The sequence below is a fragment of the Marmota monax genome, unplaced genomic scaffold, assembly GCF_021218885.2.
Source record: "Marmota monax isolate L192 unplaced genomic scaffold, Marmota_monax_Labrador192_F-V1.1 WCK01_AAM20220418_F8-fsc00002, whole genome shotgun sequence".
Taxonomy (NCBI): Eukaryota; Metazoa; Chordata; class Mammalia; order Rodentia; family Sciuridae; genus Marmota; species Marmota monax.
The window spans coordinates 31,897,436-31,916,837 of record NW_026693571.1 but is presented as its reverse complement, the minus strand read 5'-3'; the positions used below and the strand labels follow the sequence as shown (position 1 = coordinate 31,916,837).

At 35.4% G+C, this 19,402-nt stretch overlaps 1 protein-coding gene across 14 annotated transcripts in view; it reads left to right on the top strand.

Annotated features, from left to right (window-relative positions):
- Positions 1–19,402, top strand: part of Rapgef2 (Rap guanine nucleotide exchange factor 2) — a 261,682-nt gene that overhangs the window by 227,980 nt on the left and 14,300 nt on the right. For 12 of the 14 annotated variants that reach the window (XM_046458877.2, XM_046458873.2, XM_046458876.2 and 9 more), the window contains 12 exons: positions 1,880–2,032; positions 2,329–2,493; positions 3,435–3,542; positions 3,640–3,843; positions 3,937–4,045; positions 4,758–5,004; positions 12,754–12,911; positions 13,699–13,939; positions 15,929–16,312; positions 17,491–17,702; positions 17,791–17,914; positions 18,522–18,545. In XM_046458877.2, coding sequence (XP_046314833.1) covers positions 1,880–2,032; positions 2,329–2,493; positions 3,435–3,542; positions 3,640–3,843; positions 3,937–4,045; positions 4,758–5,004; positions 12,754–12,911; positions 13,699–13,939; positions 15,929–16,312; positions 17,491–17,702; positions 17,791–17,914; positions 18,522–18,545 — 2,129 coding nt within the window. The remainder of the gene's footprint in view (positions 1–1,879; positions 2,033–2,328; positions 2,494–3,434; positions 3,543–3,639; positions 3,844–3,936; positions 4,046–4,757; positions 5,005–12,753; positions 12,912–13,698; positions 13,940–15,928; positions 16,313–17,490; positions 17,703–17,790; positions 17,915–18,521; positions 18,546–19,402) is intronic. The other 2 variants (XM_046458878.2, XM_046458874.2) reach the window with 1 other exon arrangement.

Below are 19,402 nucleotides of genomic sequence, written 5' to 3'. Positions count from 1 at the left end.
CCCACAGTGGCAAAATTTTGTAAGCAATGAGCTATAACATCTTTAGTTTTTTCTCCTGCATGAAGGGAGCCCATCAAAAATCCAGAAGAAGTATCAACTGTAACATGCAAATATTTTAATTTTCCAAATTCTGGCAAGTGTGTGACGTCCATCTGCCAAATATGGTTAGGTATCAATCCTCTAGGATTGACTCCAAGATTAACTTGTGGTAAAAAGGTCACACAATTTTGACATTGTTTTATTATTTGTCTAGCTTGTTCCTTAGTTATTTTAAAACGCTTTTGTAAAGTATTAGCATTGACATGGAACTTTTTATGAAAATTTATAGCTTCTTCTAGTGTAGAGAAAATATGTATGTCATGTGTAGTTTTATCTGCTAAATCATTTGGTGCTGATAACGCCAAGGTCGCGGGTTCGTTCCCCGTACGGGCCACCAAATGCCGCAGTCTGGCTGGGCACAATCAGGAGCCACTTGTCAAAAGAAACTAACTTTATTTTTAGAACCACACACGGCAAACAAAACAGCCTCTCAGGAAAAACCCTCAGAGCCTCAACTGCCACCACCAGCTTTCCACAAGCCTCTCTCTCCCACACAAGCTTCTCCCCACCTCCCACAATCCTCCTGCTCTTGAGGCCGATTGGCTGGGTCACGTGGGCGGAGCCAAAAAAGTCCCCCAATGAGCAGCTCCGTGGTCTGAAAGGGCAGGGAAACAGCCCAATGAGCATCACCGCAGAGGAGCCAATCAGCTAGATGTTGCTGGGGCCGAGGAGCCAATCATCAGCTGGCAGCTGGAAGTTTGCTGGGGCCCCTTCGGCTGTGGCTCTCAACAATCATTATGATTATTTTTAACAATTATTGTATTTGTGTGTGTGTGTGTGTTTGTGTGTGTGTGTGTGTAGTACTAGGGCCTCAAACATGCTAGGTGAGTGCTCTACCACTGAGCTATGTCCCCAGTCTTTTTTACATATTTTAAGATGGTCTTGCTGAGTTGCCTAGGCTAGCTTCAAACTTGTGATCCTCTTGCCTCAGCCTCCCTTATAGCTGTCATTATAGGCATGCACCACGATGCCTGTCTAGTATTACATCTTTTAAAAGTTTTCATGCAATATCATCAACAGTAAGCCAGAGCTCTAAATGTCTCTGAAAATATGGTTTTGGATGATTGTGTCATATTCTATCTTATATACTATAATCGAACCTTTATTTTTTTAATATTTTTCATGTTAAAAGAGAAAAAGAAATGTTACATTTTTCCATCCCCAGATGATTTTTGCAAATCAGAATAAATCATTCATACTTTAAAGAACACAGTGATTTTTGTTTGCTGAGGTATCCGCTCTTGTCTCCTCACTGGCCTCCAGTTATGTAATACACAATTTCTATAATTTATTCTTAACTTTATTTAAAACTACTAAGAACTTTAATTGCTTTAAGCAACAAGCTCTGAAATTGTAGTTTACTTTTTAAGAGCAAGGATTACCCTGTATAGAAGTTATAAGGAATAACGATTTGAACTATAACAAATATATGCTTTGTTGTCAGTCATCCTAGATTCCCCTCTTCTCCCTTAATGTTTTTTACTGTGAAAGAGGCATGTTAAAAAGAACTCTTTTAGTTTCATCTTCAGATTTTTTAAATTGTTAGGATTTTTATGTAAAATATATATAAATATTCTAAAATTGAAACTTTTCTTGACCAAGGAAGAAATACATTAAAAGTAGAGAAGTCTGATTAAAGTTCATTACTGCATTAATTTAGAAAGTATAAGAAAGACAGGGAAAAATGTCAGTATTAAATAATTAAAGCACTGAATTATTCGTACAGCTAGGACTTTTGCAAGCACTTTATCATTAACATGTGACTTATGTTTTATTCCAGTTTGTCTGCATAGCCCAGCAAGATTACTGCCGTATCCTCAACCAAGTAGAAAAGAATATGCAAAAAGTTGAAGAGGAAGGAGAGATCGTTATGGTCAAAGAACACCGAGAACTTGATCGAACTGGAACAAGAAAGGGCCACATTGTCATCAAGGTAAGACTGAGAACTGCCCTCTTTATAATAGAAAGGAAGTTTGGAGTAGTCGAAGATATGGCAACTTAAGATTTGTGGGGTTTTTGTCCTTTTTTAAAATTGTTCCATTTTTAAGCATCATACCTCTTAATGATGGTCATCACTTATAATAAAAAGTCTTTACATGTTCTGATTAATAGCAGTTTCTTAATTATCCCTATTACTACCTGCTTGGTTTTATGTTGAAGAGTTGAAATCAAGGTATCATATAAACGTTATTTATTCAGGATAATGATTAAACCTTTTATTTGTTACAGGGCACCTCAGAAAGGTTAACAATGCACTTGGTGGAAGAGCATTCAGTAGTAGATCCAACCTTCATAGAAGACTTCCTGTTGACCTACCGGACTTTTCTTTCTAGTCCAATGGAAGTGGGCAAAAAGTTATTGGAGTGGTTTAATGACCCGAGCCTCAGGGATAAGGTTGGAAATACAGTTTACTTCAGCTCTTAACTATGTAGTACTTTTAAAATATAAGCTTAAAGATACATTTGTCCCACCAGTTAATGTTCAAGTTAATGGAATATGAGAATATAATTTTAAGGAAACAAAAAGATAAGGTGATCCAAATATTAGTTCTTGTTATATATTTTAAAGTTTAGCCCTAGATATGTTTGTTGTTTTTTATTTTTTTTTCTTCTTTAAATGCAAAGGCCCAAAAGTTGGTCACCAAGTGTTTATATGTTGGGAATATGTTAAAATATAACCAAACATTGGGATACCATGAGAATCTACATTTTCTAATCTGGTAGATATTGTAAAAGAAAATTATAATTTTTAAATTAGCACCAGAGCAGCTTAACATTACAGCCATCAATGACTGAAGTCTCCACTAATATAATTCTAAGCAGAACCTCTTCTGCAGCTCTGGAGAAATTTCTCAAGGCCAGATTGAATGATAAACTACGTATAGTAGTCTTACCTCCTTTCTTTTACAACTCTTGATTCCTTACAGATATTTCTAGGCTTAACACTATATTTGCCTTATCTAGTCTGTGTTTTTACTTTTATTTTTTAGTTTCTGTCTTTTGTATTAACCTGTTTTGGTTTTATTGTATCTATGCTTTTATTTTGACTTATTTAAAAAATGTTTTGAAAGTAAGGTTAGATGTTAATTGAATACCTTCACAAATCCACTGTGTCTCCTGGCAAAGCAACATATAGTCTGTATTTAAGGTACACATATATTTTTTCAGAATATCATTTTTATCTGAATAAAATTCTTGTTGAAAGTTTTATTGTTATTAGTTTATTTTTTTGTTCAGTATCTTTAGGTGAATTGAAAATTAGATATCTTGTTTGAAATTAATCACTAATCTTTAGCACTAAAAACAAGGAAACTTAGTGAAACATTGTTTTTTTAGGTTACACGGGTAGTATTATTGTGGGTGAATAATCACTTCAATGACTTTGAAGGAGATCCTGCAATGACTCGGTTTCTAGAAGAATTTGAAAATAATCTGGAAAGAGAGGTAATAGTTGTGATTGTTATTATTTTTTTAAGATTAGCTTTCAGTTCATTTTTCCCTCCTGTCTTGAATTAACACCACTCTTTCTAAACCCTTATAGAAAATGGGCGGACATCTAAGGCTGTTAAATATTGCATGTGCAGCTAAGGCAAAAAGAAGATTGATGACATTAACAAAACCATCCCGGGAAGCTCCTCTGCCTTTTATCTTACTGGGAGGCTCCGAGAAGGGATTTGGAATCTTTGTTGACAGTGTTGATTCAGGTAGCAAGGCAACTGAAGCAGGATTGAAACGTGGGGATCAGGTATGATATTTCTCAGTCCAGATATAAGGGAGATTTTGGTAATTTTCTTTCAGTTTAGTCAGTAATATGCTAATTTTATAATTTCACTTTTAGATACTAGAAGTAAATGGTCAAAACTTTGAAAATATCCAGCTGTCAAAAGCCATGGAAATTCTTAGGAATAACACACATCTATCTATCACTGTGAAAACCAATTTATTTGGTAAGTATTTTTGCAGACTTTCATTTTTCTCCTTTTTTTTAAAAGTTTAAATCTTAAACAAGAAAGAAATAATTTATATAAGTAATATTTTGAACATAAGCATCAGAGTACTTGTAGTAAAATATATAAATATAGAATTCATTTTATAAGTATATAACTATATGTAAATCAAAATCTACTGATTTGAGGACCATAAAAATTATTTTTTTAATCTGTATTTATTTGATAAATGTAATTTCCCTTCTGTTGATAAATTCTAAAATACCTATAGATTAAAAGGTTTACTGTTGCTGGGCACCTATATCCCTGCGATATCCCTGCGACTTGGGAGGTTGAGGCCAGAGGATCTTGAGTTCAAAGCCAGCCTCAGCAATTTAGTGAGGCCCTAAGCAACTCAGTATAACCCTTGTCTCTAAGTAAAATATAAAAAAAGACTGGGGATATGGCCCAGTGGCTAAGTGTTTCTGCATTCTATCCTGGGTACAAGGGAAAATAAAGAAGAATGTTTACTGCTATTTCTTAAATTTACTTGGATAGAGCAACATTACAAAGTAGATTCTTGGTACTAGTCACTGGAGTAGTATTTTTCTACAGGATTTTAATAGCTGAAATCTGTATTTGCCTTGTACTCCCAAGTTCTACAATTGCCTTGGCCTTGTCCAGTTTTCTTGTAATTGGCATTTTGTGGTGTTTCTCTTTCTATATATTTTAGTGTTTAAAGAACTTCTAACAAGATTGTCAGAAGAGAAAAGAAATGGTGCCCCCCACCTCCCCAAAATTGGCGATATCAAAAAGGCCAGTCGCTACTCCATTCCAGATCTTGCTGTAGATGTAGAACAGGTGATAGGACTTGAAAAAGTAAATAAAAAAAGTAAAGCCAACACTGTTGGGGGAAGAAACAAGCTAAAGAAGATACTTGACAAGACTCGGATTAGTATCTTGCCTCAGAAACCGTATAAGTAAGTGTCCACAAATTTTTTGTGCATTATTTTATTATATGCTAAGGTAGTGATATAATTTTTGCACATTAGTCTAATGTCTCAATGTTTTAGGCTGAGCTATTTTTGGAAGTAATATGAAACAGTCATGTTCATTTTAATCCTGTTTTTGCCATTTTCCTACCCCTGATTTTCATTAGAGGTGGTTTAGAATGTTCTCATTTGAACTCCCCCCGCCCCATGAACTTTTGAGAAGGGTGTGCTTTCTATCTCCCTTAGGATTTGGAGCTTTGGCCACTGAACCTTTGTTTCTGGCTGTCTCCTCCACAGCATCTACTCTTTACTAATCAAATCACTTCTTCCGGTTGCCTCTGTTCACCCCTGCCATTCTATTTCCTCTTCACTTCTATTTTCAGTTGTTTAACCATTGCCAAGGCATTAATAACCGAGCACAAACCTCTTCCCAGTTAGCTCAGTAGTCAGAATATCAGGTGTATTCTTGAATTTCCTCTTGGCTCTTTACTTATGTGAGAGGTTCAAGCTAGACAAAGTTGCAGGGGTTCCCAACAATTCTTTTTAGCTTTGCTTATTTGCTTATTTCTTTCTTAATTTTGTCCTTGAACCTAGGGATATTTTATAAAACTCAATTACCATCAACCGTTTTTTTAATGTTAAGTAACTCAGTATGCTATGTTAATTATTATATATTCCTCAAAGTACAATAATATAAAAGATAATGAATTGAAAAGATGTAGGTTAGTATTGTTCTATGATAACTTAATGGATCTAGAGAAGAGCAATAAATACAGATATTCAGGACTGCAGCAAGCATTTCTTTTTTAAAGAAAATTACATTTCAGATAAAATTTTCATGTATAGGGCGAGATGATCGAAAATTTATTATTGATGGTTTGTATGTCAGACTTGTATTGCCCCCATTGAACTATAATGATCGGTCATTTCTAAAGAAAACTTCTATGGTAAAGTTATAAGGATAAACAGCGAATGTGATGGTTTTATTTATAGACTTGACTAAGTTACTAAGAATGAATTAGGACAGCTGGTACAGAGAATAGGAATCAATTTTTAAAGTGGCCCCTCTCGGTAAAAAAATAAACTAAGTACAGAATTATTAGGATCATAATAATAAAAAAAGATCTTAGAGTCATATTTGACCATGCATTAAGTATGAACCCCTTAAAAAATATATCAAACAGAAGTCAGCATGACCCTGGCAAGTATTAATAGAAATGTGACATGTTAGAACTGGGATGTAATACATCCACAGCACAGGTTCTTGGCAAGAATACAGTACGAGAATACTCTACATAATTTTGTTCTCTGTGTACTTGGAAAGACATTCAAAAGCTAGTCAAGGAAAAAGAGAAGAGACAATAATTAGATGTGTTGGCTTTAAAACACTGAACAACATCTTAAGTAAATATGTGGTTTGTTTAAATACTTTTTTATGAAAATTATTTGAAATCATGTATGCAGTGCAATTGAAATTGAAAAAAAAAGATCTAAAGGTGGGCTCAGCAAACAGTAGGATCTATTATATTCTAATAGATTTTATTTAATACTAGTTGCTACTTCAGCTTTTCTCTTCTAGAAATCATAATGTTCTTATAAGTTTTTTTAAAATTTGGTTTGGTTTCATTTTTGTGTTTTGCAGTGCTGCAGGTAGAAGGCAGGGCCTGTACGTGCTAGGCAAGTGCTTTACCACTGAGCTATGCCCCTTCCCTGTGAAGATTTTTAACAACACCATTGAACTAGAAAATTACAGAAATCATCTAGTTAAAATATACAGTGTTGGGGCTGGGTGAGGTGATGCACTCCCGTAATCCCAGTGGCTCAGGAGGCTGAGGCAGGAGGATGGCGAGTTCAAAGCCAGCTTCGCAATGCAAGGCACTAAGCAACTCAGTGAGACCTGTCTCTAAATAAAATATGAAATAGAGCTGGGGGTGTGGCTCAGTGACTAGTGCTAAGAGCCCTATAGTTCAATCCCTGGTATCTCCCCACGCCAAAAAATACTGTGTTGGTCTGGGGGTGTAGCTCAGTGGTAGAACACCTGCCTAGCACATGTGAGGCACTGGGTTCAGTTTTCAGCACCACATAAAAATAATAAAGTTAATGTAAAATTTAAAAAAATACTGTATTGTGTATATGTATTTTTTTAAAAAAAACATCAGTATTGTAGAAGCTAAGATGCTGGATACTAATAAATTAGTAAGGATGGACATGGAAAGATAATGTGCATAAAGAGGGAAGAAAAGGGTATGGCATAGCATTATGGAATTCAGATTTGATTTCCAGGTAGGAAAACTGATGAACCCAGAACTAAACAGAAAGAGTCAACAGACTACAAAATCAACGAAGACTGAAAAACTGTTTCAGTAACAATGAAAGAGTTAGGGAGGTCAAACAAAAAAAGTGTGTGCTCAGAGGGCCATTCTGTCTCCCCCAACTTCCTTCCTCCTTTCTTTCCTTCCTTCCTTTTTCTCTTTCTCTTTCTTTCTTTCATTGGAGGGATCTTTCAATCTTGGATGTCACATATAAAGTAGTTTTAGTCCAAGAGAACCCCTATCTAGGATAACAGAGAGATAAGTAAGTAATCGAGAAACTGTGAGAGTGAAAAGTTAGATCATCATGTGAGGTGTTAAAGTGTTGCTGAGAAACATGTGCCTGGAATATACTAGTATTCATAACTATTTGTGCCAGGAGTGTCCCAGTCATCCATGCCTTGGCCTGAGGACATAGTAATCATTAAATACCATATATATACCTAATATTTTTGGCAAATAGTGCTTTTATATGGTTGAAAAATAAAATCCCACTGATGTAGATGGGGTGTGGTGGTGCATGCCTGTAATCTCAGCAACTTCAAAGGCTGAGGCAGGAGTATTGCCAGTTTGAGGCCAGACTCATTAACTTAGCTAGAATCTGTCTCAGAATGAAATGAAAAGGGATGGGAGTATGACTCAATAAAAGAGCATGTCTGGGTTCAATCCCTAAGACCACAAACAAACAAAACCCACCAATGTGAAGATGTCTATTTTTCATAAAATGTTAATTAAAAGTGTCTTTATGTATGTACACATGGCCTATTTGTGCTTAAAAAGAAATTTAATTTTATCCTAGATTTGCATATCAATTTGGAAGAACTTATACTGCAGTTATCTTATTTATGAAGCCTTGTTTTTTATTCATTTTTTTAAATTTATATATGACAGCGGAATGCGTTCCAATTCTTTTTTTTTTAAAGAGAGAAGAGAGACAATTTTTTTTTTGAGAGATAGAGAATTTTAATATTTATTTATTTATTTTAGTTTTCGGCTGACACAACATCTTTATTTGTATGTGGTGCTGAGGATCGAACCCAGGCTGCACACATGCCAGGCGAGTGCACTACCGCTTGAGCCACATCCCCAGCCCACAATTCTTATTACACATATAGAGCACAATTTTTGTCCAGTTGTATACAAAGTATATTCACACCAATTCATGTCTTAGATACCTGTACTTTTGATAATAATGATCATCACATTCCACCATCATTAATAACCCCATGCCCCCTCCCTTCCCCTCCAAGCTCTCTGCCCTATCTAGAGTTCGTCTATTTCTCCCATGCTCCCACTCCCTATCCCACTGTGAATCAGCCTCCTTATATGAGAAAACATTCGGCATTTGGTTTTTGGAGATTGGCTAACTTCACTTAACATTATCTTCTCTTAACACCATCTATTTACCTGCAAATGCCACGATTTTATTCTCTTTTATTTCTGAGTAATATTCCATTGTGTATATATGCCACATTTTTTTTTTATGCATCCACTGAAGGGCATCTAGGTTGGTTCCACAGTTATGCTATTGTGAATTATGCTGCTATAAACATTGATGTGGCTGTGTCCCTGTAGTATGCTGTTTTTAAGTTCTTTAGGTATAGACCGAGGGGAGGGATAGCTGGGTCAAATGGTGGTTTCATTCCCAGATTTCCAAGGAATCTCCATACTGCTTTCCATATTGGCTGCACCAATTTGCAGTCCCACCAGCAATGTATGAGTATACCTTTTTCCCCACATCCTCTCCAGCACTCATTATTGTTTGTCTTCATAATAGCTGCCATTCTGACTGGAGTGAGATGAAATCTTAGAGTGGTTTTGATTTGCATTTCTCTAATTGCTAGCAATGATGAAGATATTTTCATATATTTGTCTCTTCAGGTCCTTGGACCATTTATTGATTGGGCTATTTGTTTTTTTGGGTGTTTAGCTTTTTGAGTTCTTTATATACCCCAGAGATTAGTGCTCTATCTGATGTGTGAGGGGTAAACATGGGAGCAAATGTTCCCAAGATGCAGGCTCTCTATTCACCTCATAGATTATTTCTTTTGCTGAGAAGAAACTTTTTAGTGTGAGTGAGTCCATCCCATTTATTGATTCTTGATTTTAATTCTTGTGCCACAAGGAGTCTCGTTAAGGAAGTTGGGGCCTAATTCCACATGATGAAAATTAGGGCCTACTTTTTCTTCTATTAGATGCAGGGTCTCTGGTTTTATTCCTAAGTCCTTGATCCATTTTGAGTCGAGTTTTGTGCCTGGTGAGAGATAGGGGTTTAATTTCATTTTGTTGCATATGGATTTCCAGTTTTCCCAGCACCGTTTGTTAAAAAAGCTATCTTCTCTTCAATGCATATTTTTGGCACCTTTGTCTAATATAAGATAATTGTAGTTTTGTGGGTAAGTCTCTGTGTCCTCTATTCTGTACTATTGGTCTACGGGCCTGTTTTGGTGCCAATACCATGCTGTTTTTGTCACTATTGCTCTGTAATATAGTTTAAGGTCTGGTATAGTGATGCCTCCTGCTTCACTTTTCCTGCTAAGGATTGCTTTAGCTATTCTGGGTCTCCTATTTTTCCAGATGAATTTCATGACTGCTTTTTCTGTTTCTATGAGTAATGTCATTGGAATTTTGATCAGAATTACATTAAATCTGTATAGTGCTTTGAAAGTATGGTCATTTTGATAATATTAATTCTGCCTATCCAAGAGCAAGGTAGATCTTTCCATCTTCTGAGGTCTTCTTTGATTTCTTTCTTTAGGATTCTGCAATTTTCATTATATAGATCTTTCACCTCTTTCATTAAGTTGACGTCTAAGTATCTTATTATTTTTTTTTTTTTGAGGATATTGAAAATGAGGTGGTTTTTCTCATTTCCCTTTCTAAGGATTTGCCACTGATATACAGAAATGCATTTAATTTTAGGGTGTTGATTTTATATCCTGCTGCTTTGCTGAATTCATTTATTAGCTCTAGAAGTTTCTGGTGGAGCTTTTAGGGTCTCCTAGGTATAGAATCATATCATCAGCAAATAATGCCAATTTGAGTTCTTCTTTCCCTGTGTGTATCCCTTTAATTTCTTTCGTTTGTCTAATTGCTCTGCCTCTAGTATTTCAAAACTATGTTAAATAGAAGTAGTGAAAGAGGGCATCTCTGTCTTGTACCAGGTTTTAGAGGGAATGCTTTCAATTTTTCTCCATTTGAATTTATGTTGGCCTGGGGCTTAGCATACATAGCCTTTATAATGTTGAGATATGTTCCTGTTATCCCTAGTTTTTCTAGTGTTTTGAACATAAAAGGATGCTGTATTTTGTGAAATGCTTTTTCTGCCTCTATTGGGATGATCATATGATTCTTTAAGCCTGTTGATGTGATGAATAACATTTTTTGATTTCCATATGTTGAACCAACCTTGCATCCCTGGGACGAATCCTACTTGATCATGGTGCACGAGCTTTTGGATATATTTTTGTATTCGATTTGCCAGAATTTTATTGAATTTTTGCATCTATATTCACTAGAGATATTGGTCTGAAGTTTTCTTTTTTTTGAAGTGTCTTTGCCTGGTTTTGGAATCAGAGTGATACTGGCCTCATAGAATGAGTTTGGAAGTGCTGCCTCTTTTTCTATTTCCTGAAATAAATTGAAGAGTATTGATATTAGTTCTTCTTTAAAGGTCTTGTGGAATTCGGCTGTGTATTCATCCAGTCCTGGGCTTTTCTTGGTTGGTAGACTTTTGATGGTGTCTGCTATTTCGTCACTTGAAATTGATCTGTTTAAACTGTATATATCATCCTGATTCAATCTGGGCAAACTATATGACTCTAGAAATTTGTTGATGCCTTCCATATTTTCTATTTTATTGGAGTACACATTTTCAAAATGATTTCTAATTATCTTCTGTATTTCTCTAGTGTCTGTTGTGATACTTCCTTTTTCATCACGTGAGTTTTCTCTCTCCTTCTCTTCGTTAGCATGGCTAAGGGTGTTGATTTTCTTCTTTTTCTAGGGTTTTGAGATGTAATGTTAAGTCATTTATTTGTTGACTTTTTCTTTTTTTAAGGAATGAACTTCATACAATGAACTTTCCTCTTAGAACTGCTTTCATAGTGTCCCAGAGATTTCGATATGTTGTATCTGTGTTCTCATCCACCTCTAAAAAATTTTAAATTTCCTCCTTGATGTTTTCTGTAACCCATTGTTCTTTCAGTAACATATTATTTAGTCTCCAGGTGTTGGAGTGGATTTTATTTCTTACTGTATCATTGATTTCTAGTTTCATTCCATTTTGATCTGATAGAATACAGGGTAGTATTCTGTATTTGCTAAGAGATGCTTTGTGGCATAATACATGGTCTATATTTTAGAGAAGGTTCCATGTGCTGCTAAGAAGAAAGTATATTCTCTCGTTGAAGGATGAAATATTCTATATATGTCAGTTAAGTCTAAGTTATTGATTGTCTTATTGAGTTCTATAGTTTCTTTGTTCAGCTTTTGTTTGGAAGATCTATCTAGTGATATGATGCCTTGTTTTATAACCCAACCTTGCATTTTCTTTCAAGGTGTTTTTAAAAACTAGTTAGAATGTAAATTTGTTTATAATCTAGTTATTTTTGCATCCATATTCTTATTTTTTGATCTTTGTTTTGAAAGCACTGATCCTTTAAGTAATAATAATATAGAAAAATTATCCCATAGAAATAATTTTTATATATTATTAAATCATGTTATAAGAATTATCCACTGCAATAGTTTTTTATAAATAGAAATTAGTTTGAGAAACATCAATAATAACCGGTGCTTTTCAGGGAACCTAAATGTGTAATTAGAAAATTTGAGCAGAATCAAAGTGAGTCATTGGAGTTCCATTGCCTTTTCCTTGATCCTAGAAAATGCCACCATGCACCACTCTTCTTTTATGCTCTGTATAATTAAGAAATAATACCTGTCAGGATTTCCTTACATTTGACTGTATAATAATCTAATTTTCCCCTTAAAATATTGGAGAATAAAATTCTGTTCATTCTGCTCAGATTCTTTAGTTCTTGCAAATAGGACCATAAAACTGCATCATTTTGTCACTGAACCATTGGACAAGTGGGACTGAATACATTCTTTTTTAGTATGCTTTTTCCTAAGTTCATTCCCACCAAAAACTAGAACACATATTTTCTTGAATATATTTTTTGACTGAGAAACTACTAATATTGGTTATGGGTTTTTCTAGTGAAAAAGACTTTAGAGAAACATTATATACTTAAGAAACAGGAAAGTAAATTGGATACACTTAAGCAGTAGTGGCTTTTGCAATTTTCAAGTAAATTAATGACATTTTTTACATTAATTGCAAGTTTAATGGGATGTGGCTTACTAGTGGTCTGTAATACAGCTTTTTATCTTGCTGATCATTCACTTTTTCTTTTTTCCTCAGTGATATTGGGATTGGTCAATCTCAAGATGACAGCATAGTGGGGCTAAGACAGACGAAGCACATCCCAACCGCATTGCCCGTCAGTGGAACCTTGTCCTCCAGTAATCCTGATTTGCTGCAGTCACATCATCGCATTTTAGACTTCAGTACTACTCCTGGTGAGCACCTCCAATACTGCTTTTGTTTTCTCATTGTCATCTTTTTCCATCTTTGATACCCAGATGCAAAGAGTCAGGGTGAACCTTAAATTCCAAACCTTTGGTACCAGTTCTCATCATATTCTGCAGACTGTTTTGATATGGCTACAGGAAATTTAATCTCTCTGAACTTGTTTCCTCTTTGATAGAATGAAGAATAACACATGACATGCAGTTATTACTAATTCATATCAAATAAATAAGAATAGGAGGTATATTTGAGGTCACTGTTGGGCTCTTCAATATAAAAAAGATCAACTTTAGATTAAAAATTTTCTTTCTTTGATACCCACATGACAGTCTTGTGTATGTGGTACTATGTACTGATGTGGTTTTGTTTGTCTAATCATTTAATTATCTATAGGGGAAGATGTGTTTTTACATTGTAGTATAAGAATGAAGCTCACAGACAGTTATTATCAACAGCCAACATATAAGCAGTAACTCCTCAGGCTTGCCCTGGAGAATACCTGCTGATAAAACAGTAGAGGGAGCTTGATGTAAAGTCTCAGATAAGACCCAGCTGCTCTCTTTGGATTTGTGCATTCACAAAGAGATTTTTCTAATCAATTTCTGTAATTGCATGTTCCCACATACCTGACTTTTCTAGGAGCTTCATCAATCTTTGACGAGCTCTAGTAAGGAAGAGGTCAAAGTTTATCATCTTTTCTAGGGAACTTCTTTCCAGATTACTTTGCATGACCATATCACTAAATCCTTTCTATTTATGTGGTTTTCTTTCCTCCAGATTTGCCAGATCAAGTCCTAAGGGTTTTTAAGGCTGATCAGCAAAGCCGATACATCATGATCAGTAAGGATACCACAGCGAAGGAAGTGGTCATTCAGGCCATCAGGGAGTTTGCAGTTACTGCCACCCCAGATCAGTATTCACTGTGTGAGGTCTCAGTCACACCCGAGGGAGTCATCAAACAGAGAAGACTTCCAGATCAGCTTTCCAAACTTGCTGATAGGATACAACTAAGTGGAAGGTATACGCTATCTTATTGGATTTCTTACCCGCTTTTGAAACCCACATCAGAGTGTAAGAGATGAATACTTTAAGGGTTTTTTAAGTGACTAAATATCCCGATAGATTAAAAACCAAGCACCCCACAATGAATTGCTCTATCAAAGTCAAGGTATACAGTAGACTGCTGGCCCTCACAAGGAGCTCTTAAGCACTTATTCAAGGGCACGGTGACCTGAAAGTTATTATCAACAGCCAACATACAGTCACTCCTTAGGCTTGCACTGGAGAATTCCTGCTGATAAAACAGTAGAAGGAGCTTGATGAAAGTCTCAGAGTAGATAAACCCTGCTGCTCTCTTCTCTTTGGATTTGTGCATTCACAAACAGATTTTACAATTATTTTCAGTCATTGCATGTTCCCACATACCTGACTTTTCTAGGAGCTTCATTAGTTTAGGCAGAGACATATATGACAGTGTTTTTGGCAGAATTAACTAACTCTGTCAAATCAGGCATTGTACATTGCAGAAAGCACCCCTGAGCTCTGGAACCAAACTTTAGTTGCTACAGAGCTTGGTCCCTTGCTGTATAAGTGCCCATATCACATGTTACGTGCAAGAAAACATTGTGCTGATTTTGTCATTCTTTTCAGTGACATTTTTATTGTTGGAGATATGTAATTTTGCCCTCAAACCACAAATAACTAAAAGTTGAAAAAAGTCGTTTAAGTTTTGGCTCTCATATAATTACTAGATCCTATACTGAATGAAAATTGAGTTGTTACAAAAATAACATTTTTCTGTTTTTCTAGTGGAGTGTTCCATTGTGCTTGACTTTCCCATGTTATAGATCTTAAGCTATGATTTAATTCACTCAAAATTTGTTTTATAACTTTCTAATTCCTCACTTTTATTTCCAACCTCAACACTAGTGGATAGTTATATTTTAGGAAGTTGGTTTTTCTCAATTATCACTTGAATGTACATTGATAATCTATAATCATGATGGAGTTCTTCACATCTCCAGGGAGCTGCAAATTCATGATCCACATTCATTATTCAAGAAAATTATATATGGGCTTCATGAGTAATCAAAATGGAGAGCATTAAATCTATGAATGTCAAAAGCCCAAGATAACATTTTTCTGCTATAGATGTTTTGTGAAATATGCAAAAGACCAGCTTAATGGGACCTCCACTGTTTCTTTATTTTTAGAATTTTATGTAGAGAAAGCATCTGGCCACTCTAAAAAGAGGAAAGGAAGGAAAACTGGAGGGAGGAAGGAAATAGCAAACAGCAAATACCTAAATGCTGTTTTCAACAAGTTGCTTAAAAGGAGATGCACTAGCTCTGAGTTCTTGACAAGTCATTAATCTATAGATGACTCTGTTTCCTATTCTAATAGGGATATCACCTGCCCCATTTACCTATAGGGTTTTCATGAAAATTCATATATTTAAAAATTAAAGTCTGTTTTAGGATTTTTCTAGTCATAAGATCACTTGAGTGAAATAGCTTTTAGGTTTCTTAGGAATTTTAATAAAATAAGTAAAACTTGAACTGATTTAATTTGGATTCATCAATGGTCAGATTCTCTTTTCACTCTGGGAAAATGGAGTGATGCCCTGGGTCTGATCTTTCTTGCTTCCACCTGTAGAGCCTGTACCCTTATTTAAATTGAAAAAAATAAAAATAAAAAGCTATTTTCTGTCATCTGTAGCCAAAAGGGTAGAATGATTTAGAAAGCAGGAAAGGAACAGTGAAAAAGAATTAAAGTCAGTACAAATGAAATCCCATGGGATTGCTTTCTTTCCATTTCTGAACACTGGGTTCTGTGATCTGGCAATTGATGCAGCAACTGCACTGTCCATCTTGGTTCAAAAGAATTCTTCCTTAATTCAATTCTGTATTCTCTCAAGCTTCCCCTAAAAAGTAGCTTTGTTCTTTTACAGATGTCATGAGGCTTCTGCTTAGGCTTGACTACGTCTGACACACTTCTGCTTTCACAGGTATTATCTGAAAAACAATATGGAAACAGAAACACTTTGTTCAGATGAGGATGCTCAGGAGTTGTTGCGAGAGAGTCAAATTTCCCTCCTTCAGCTCAGTACTGTGGAAGTTGCCACACAGCTCTCCATGCGGAATTTCGAACTCTTCCGCAACATTGAACCTACTGAATATATAGATGATTTATTTAAACTTAAGTCAAAAACCAGCTGTCACAATCTGAAGAAATTTGAAGAAGTCATTAACCAGGAAACATTTTGGGTGGCATCTGAAATTCTTCGAGAGACAAACCAGCTGAAGAGGATGAAGATCATTAAGCATTTCATCAAGATAGCATTGCACTGTAGGGAATGCAAGAATTTTAACTCAATGTTTGCAATCATCAGGTAAGAGGGCATATCTGTCTTAAGATTCAGTGCGTGTTACAGATTAGAAACAATCTCGTCCAGGGATACCATATAATTATATAAAATGTGGTATTTTGTAAATGACTCACTTTTCTTTTTTTTTTAAATACTATGCTGGTAATCAAACCCATGCTAGACTGTCATTGACTCATAATGAATAATTCTTTTTAAGATAACAATACCCCAAAGAATTATCAAGATTAAATGATACAGTGTATGTGAAATTCCATTGGACATCATAAAGCAAAAGCCCAATAAATGTTTATTTTCTTCCCTTTTAAGTATTTTGATTGAACCTGGAAGAAAGTGCAAATGAAAAGAATTAGTTGTTTTGATGTTAAACATGACTATAAAATTAGTCATTTTTTCTGCCTGGGAGTTTGTTCATGCTCTCATGACTACTGTGTCTTTTGGTTTATTTTCTTACTATAGAATATTTTCCTGCTCTATTTTATAAAATGCTTGCTATGTGCCAAACACTGCTATATTTGGAGGAAAAAGCAACAATACTTTTATTCTAGTGGTTTTGCTGATGGTATGTTAGTCAGCTTTCATTACTATAACAAAATAGCTAAGATGAATAGCTACTTATGAAGAGAAAATGTTTATTTTGGCTCATAGTTTGGAAGTTTCAGGCAGTGGTCATTTGCCTCTGTTGCTTTTTAGCCTGTGATGAGGCAACAGGAGCATATAGTGGAGCAAAGCTGTTCACGTCATGGCTAGGACATGAAAAAGAGGAAAAGAAAGAATTCAGGGTCCCACCAGCACCTTTTTAGGATACACCCCAGTGACCTAAGACCTCTCAATACTCCCTGCCTCTTAAAGACTCCCTCTAAAACTTTCCAGTAGTGCTAATGGAGTAGGGACCAACCCTATAGGCCTTTGGGGGAAATGTAGGATCTAAACTATAGCAGATTATAAGCATATCAGGAGATTATAAAGGAAAGAAGAATAAAATCCATTGTCTTGGCCCTGATTCTGCTTCTGTCTGTCATTCTTATCACCCAAGTTTCCTATTCATCCTTCTATAAATTGCTATACATGTAAAGCATACATGCAGATTTATTTGTCAGTAAATAAGCAGTACATTATTTTCCTTCCTTCACTTCAGAAGAGATCATTTAATTGTATCCCACTTTTCTTTTTTCCCCTCTCAGTGGCCTAAACCTGGCACCAGTGGCAAGACTTCGAGCTACCTGGGAAAAACTTCCCAATAAATATGAAAAGCTATTTCAGGATCTCCAAGACCTATTTGACCCTTCTAGAAACATGGCAAAATACCGCAACGTCCTCAATAGTCAAAACCTGCAACCTCCCATAATCCCTCTATTCCCTGTTATAAAGAAGGATCTCACGTTCCTTCATGAAGGTAAATACAAGGTAGAGGAGTTCTGCCTTCACTTGTAGAAGTAGAATAATTGCCATGTGATTTCTTTTTTCTCTTTTGCCACTTACAGGAAACGATTCAAAAGTAGATGGGCTGGTCAACTTTGAGAAGCTAAGGATGATTGCAAAAGAAATCCGGCATGTCGGCCGAATGGCTTCAGTTAACATGGACCCTGCTCTCATGTTCAGGACTCGGTGAGTGAGTCACCTCCAGTGGCACATGTGGGACTAGAGAGGTTTAGAGCTTCCCAGTGAATGAAGAAATTTTGTATATTTATATTTGCAGTATTGCAGAAATTATATTAGGGTGTACCAAGAATCACCGTCAAACTTCCATTTGGAATAGATATTCGGCATCAAGTGTACTTTTGACTATTAGTAAAAAGTTTGTCCTTTGTGGATATTTTTAACTTAACATTAATCACAGGTATTTATTTCCTATTTTTTAGAACACTGAGTTGTACAGTTAGAACTTATAATGGGTAGCATGTACTAAAATATGTAAATATCCTAAACAGGATTGTATCAGTATCCCACATAATAGATTTAGATGTCAGCTTATTCAGAAATGATTAGGAGGCAAAAGAAGTCTATCTTTTTCTAGAATAAAAAATGTAACTGTATTTGTCTTTTGAACCAGAAAAATGTGTCTAGTAAAGTGGTGCGTGTGAGAAAATATGCAGTTTAACATTGTGGGCTTCTAGAACTGCTTATCCAGAAGTCTAGTCCTTTCTTTCTGAGCTTGTGATCTCTCTGTCTCTTTCTACACCCATGCTTCAATCTCCATGGCTCTCACTTACAGGAAGAAGAAATGGCGGAGTTTGGGGTAAGTGGTGGAGAACTTGCATACCCCCACTCAGTTCTTGCTCAGCTCATTGCATTATTTTCCTACCTGCTGTATTTTCTGATGCTTTGCATTTTTTTTTTCCTTAACCCTCTTGCTCTAGCAGAATTTCAGATGGCAAACTGACTTCAAGTTTAATCTTCTGGGGCTTATGCTTTTGAAGTCATGATCCTTGAGAGCTGTGAAATGATTGATGATTGTTTTGTGGAACTATGGGCCATACATACTTCTGAGCTCTCAGAGTTTTAATATAATTTGTGTCTTGAAATAAGGAAAGCCCAAAGAAGTGGGAGGGGAAGAAGGATATTAGAAAGAAAAATTGTGCAATTTAAGTACTATTGCACAGAGACTTTAGTACATATGCATAATATAAAATGTGCCCCCTGGTGTTAAAACCAAAGTTTTCACTGCTCAACTAACTACTGTTTTCATTCTATATAAGCCAATCTTTTTAAAAAATAATTTTTAACAATTCATGTGCTAAATAGTTTCCATACGTAGATGTTTACATTTGCATGATTGTTGTATTAACAGATTGACCATATTACTATAAACACTCACCACATTCAACCCAAGAAATAAGAAAACAATTGTGAACAGTGTGGCTAATTTTGTTTGAATCTCTATAAAACACCCTTTTTAGGAGAAGTAAAAATAGTGTAAGTCAATGATTGTAGCTGTGAATTCTTGCATGAGCTTTCATATATAATTGTTTGCTGGCTTCTATGAAAGAATGTGAATGCTCTGTAGAGGAAAAAAGTAGAATTTCCTAGTTGAATCAGAACAAGTGCCAAACACATATATTTATGTATATATTGTGTGTAATTCTTTTTAACTAA